The following is a 2,088-nucleotide window of genomic DNA, read 5'->3' on the forward strand; positions in this document are numbered from 1 at the left end:
CCCGGCCCGACCAGGCCAGCACCGTGGCGGTGAAGATGCTCAAGGGTGAGTGTGGTGGCCGGGCGGGCGCTGCGGGCTCTGGGATAACCGAGGGGGCTCGCGGTGGCCCCCGGGGAGCACTGGGGCGGCAGAGGCTGCGGGACCCCGCCCTACAGCCCGCCGTCTGATGCTGCAGCTGACCCTGGCGAGTCGCTTCTGGCGTCAGTTTCCCCTTGTGTCACAGGGGCGAATAACAGTCCCAGCCTCCCAGCCCAAAGTTCACGGAAAGTGCCTGGCTCGTGGCTGGGGCTCAATGAACCTTAGCCGTCGGGGTGAGATGATGATGAGAACCTGGGGTGACAGTCTTGATGCTCTGTCGGCCCCGGGCTGTGTCAGTCTTGACCTCACAACTCCTGGTCAGCCTTGCAGGCCCTCCACCTCCTTCCGCATGGCCCCCAGATGCTGTCAGCCCCGGCGGACCCGTCACAGGCCTGTCCTCTGTGTGTCCACTGCTCTAGGAGGACAGCCCTTCTGCTTCATTTATTTTTGAGTCGGGGTCTCACTCTGTCATCCAGGCTGGAGTGCAGTGGTGCCATCACAGCCCACCCCAGCCTTGACCTCCTGGGCTCAGGTGATCCTCCCACTTCAGCCTCCCAAGTAGCTGGGACGACAGGTGGATGCCACCATGCCCGGCTAATTTTTAAATTTTGTTGTTGTTGTTGTTGTTGCTGTTGAGCTGAAGTCTCACTCTGTCACCCAGACTGGAGTGCAGTGGCTGTTCCCGGCCACCACAGCCTCGATCTGCTGGACTCCGGCGATCCTTCCACCTCAGCCTTCCGAGTAGCCGGAATTACAGGCGCGCGCTACCACACCTGGCTAATTTTTTTTTTTGATTTATTGTAGAGATGAGGTCTCGCCTGCCCGGGCGGGTCTCGAACCCACAGGCTCAGGCAATTCACTCACCTCAGCCTCCCAAAGGCGCGGGATTACAGGCTGAGCCACCAAGCCCGGCTTTTAAATTTTTTTATAGAGACGAGATCTCCCTGGGTGGCCCAGGCTGGTCTCGAATTCTTGGGCTCAAGCCATCCTCTCGCCTTGGCCTCCCAAAGTGCTGGCGCCATAGGCGTGAGCCACAGCGCCTGTCCTCCCTTCTGTTCAAGCTCCGACCCAGACCCACACAGCAGCCCCTAGGCCCTGCCCGTGGTGTCTGTCCTGGCTGCTCCCCATCCCCCTCTGCGAGGGTAGCCCAGCCCACTGTCCTGTCTCTTCCTTCCTCCTCCGGTCCAGCTGGGGCCACCTGGCGCTCTCTGGGAGGCAGGGATTGAGAAACGTGCATTGGGAGATCGGTGTGGGGGGTGATATGTCCTTGGCCCAAGGCCACAGGTCAGCCCCGGGACCCAGCCAGAGAGGCCGAACGGGCTTCTTCCCCACCTCCCCTCGCTGCACCCTGCCGCGGCCCCTGGCCTCCCAGGCCAGAGGGACGTCAGGCCCTGGCCCATCGGACCCCAGGGCGCCAGCCTGTGTCCCGCCCCCAGGGCCCTCACCCCACCCAGGCCTCCCCTTCTTCCCACTCGCCCTTCCCCCCGCTCCCGTTCCCAGACCTGCCCGCGGAAGGCCGGCCTCTTAGATCCCGGGTCCCTTGCATCCTCGCAGCCGCTGTGAGAGGCAGGCTGTGAGCCGCTGCTTGTTTCACACACGACCACCCTGAGGCTCAGAGAGGCTCGGAGACTTCTTCGGAGCCACACAGCCCAGCAGGGATTCAACCCCAGCCCTGCCCGACCCCGGCTCCCATGCCCCTCATCCTGTTCCCCAGCCCTGCGGCCCCCTTGTGTAGTCGGGGGCGGCTTCCTCACCTCAGCCGTTGCCCTGGCAGACAACGCCTCCGACAAGGACTTGGCGGACCTGGTCTCCGAGATGGAGGTGATGAAGCTGATTGGCAGACACAAGAACATCATCAACCTGCTGGGCGTCTGCACCCAGGAAGGTGGGGCGGGGCGGAGCAGGGGGCGGGGGAGCCGGGGCACAGCTGCAGCCTCGGCAGCCTCGTGCCTCCCCGCCGCCCCAGGGCCCCTGTACGTGATCGTGGAGTGCGCCGCCAAGGGCAACCTG

General features: G+C 64.2%; 1 protein-coding gene across 1 annotated transcript in view; it reads left to right on the forward strand.

Moving 5' to 3' along the window:
* Positions 1-5: 5 nt before the first annotated feature.
* LOC103252204 (fibroblast growth factor receptor 4-like) overlaps positions 6-2,088 on the forward strand; it is a gene marked incomplete at its 5' end in the record, with an annotated part of 3,568 nt that continues 1,485 nt past the window's right edge. Inside the window, 3 exons of the mRNA XM_021708986.1 lie at positions 6-45; positions 1,853-1,963; positions 2,045-2,088. Coding sequence (XP_021564661.1) covers positions 6-45; positions 1,853-1,963; positions 2,045-2,088 — 195 coding nt within the window. The remainder of the gene's footprint in view (positions 46-1,852; positions 1,964-2,044) is intronic.

This window comes from Carlito syrichta, unplaced genomic scaffold (genome assembly GCF_000164805.1).
Source record: "Carlito syrichta isolate Samal-C Ts95f unplaced genomic scaffold, Tarsius_syrichta-2.0.1 Scaffold153774, whole genome shotgun sequence".
NCBI classification, from domain to species: domain Eukaryota; kingdom Metazoa; phylum Chordata; class Mammalia; order Primates; family Tarsiidae; genus Carlito; species Carlito syrichta.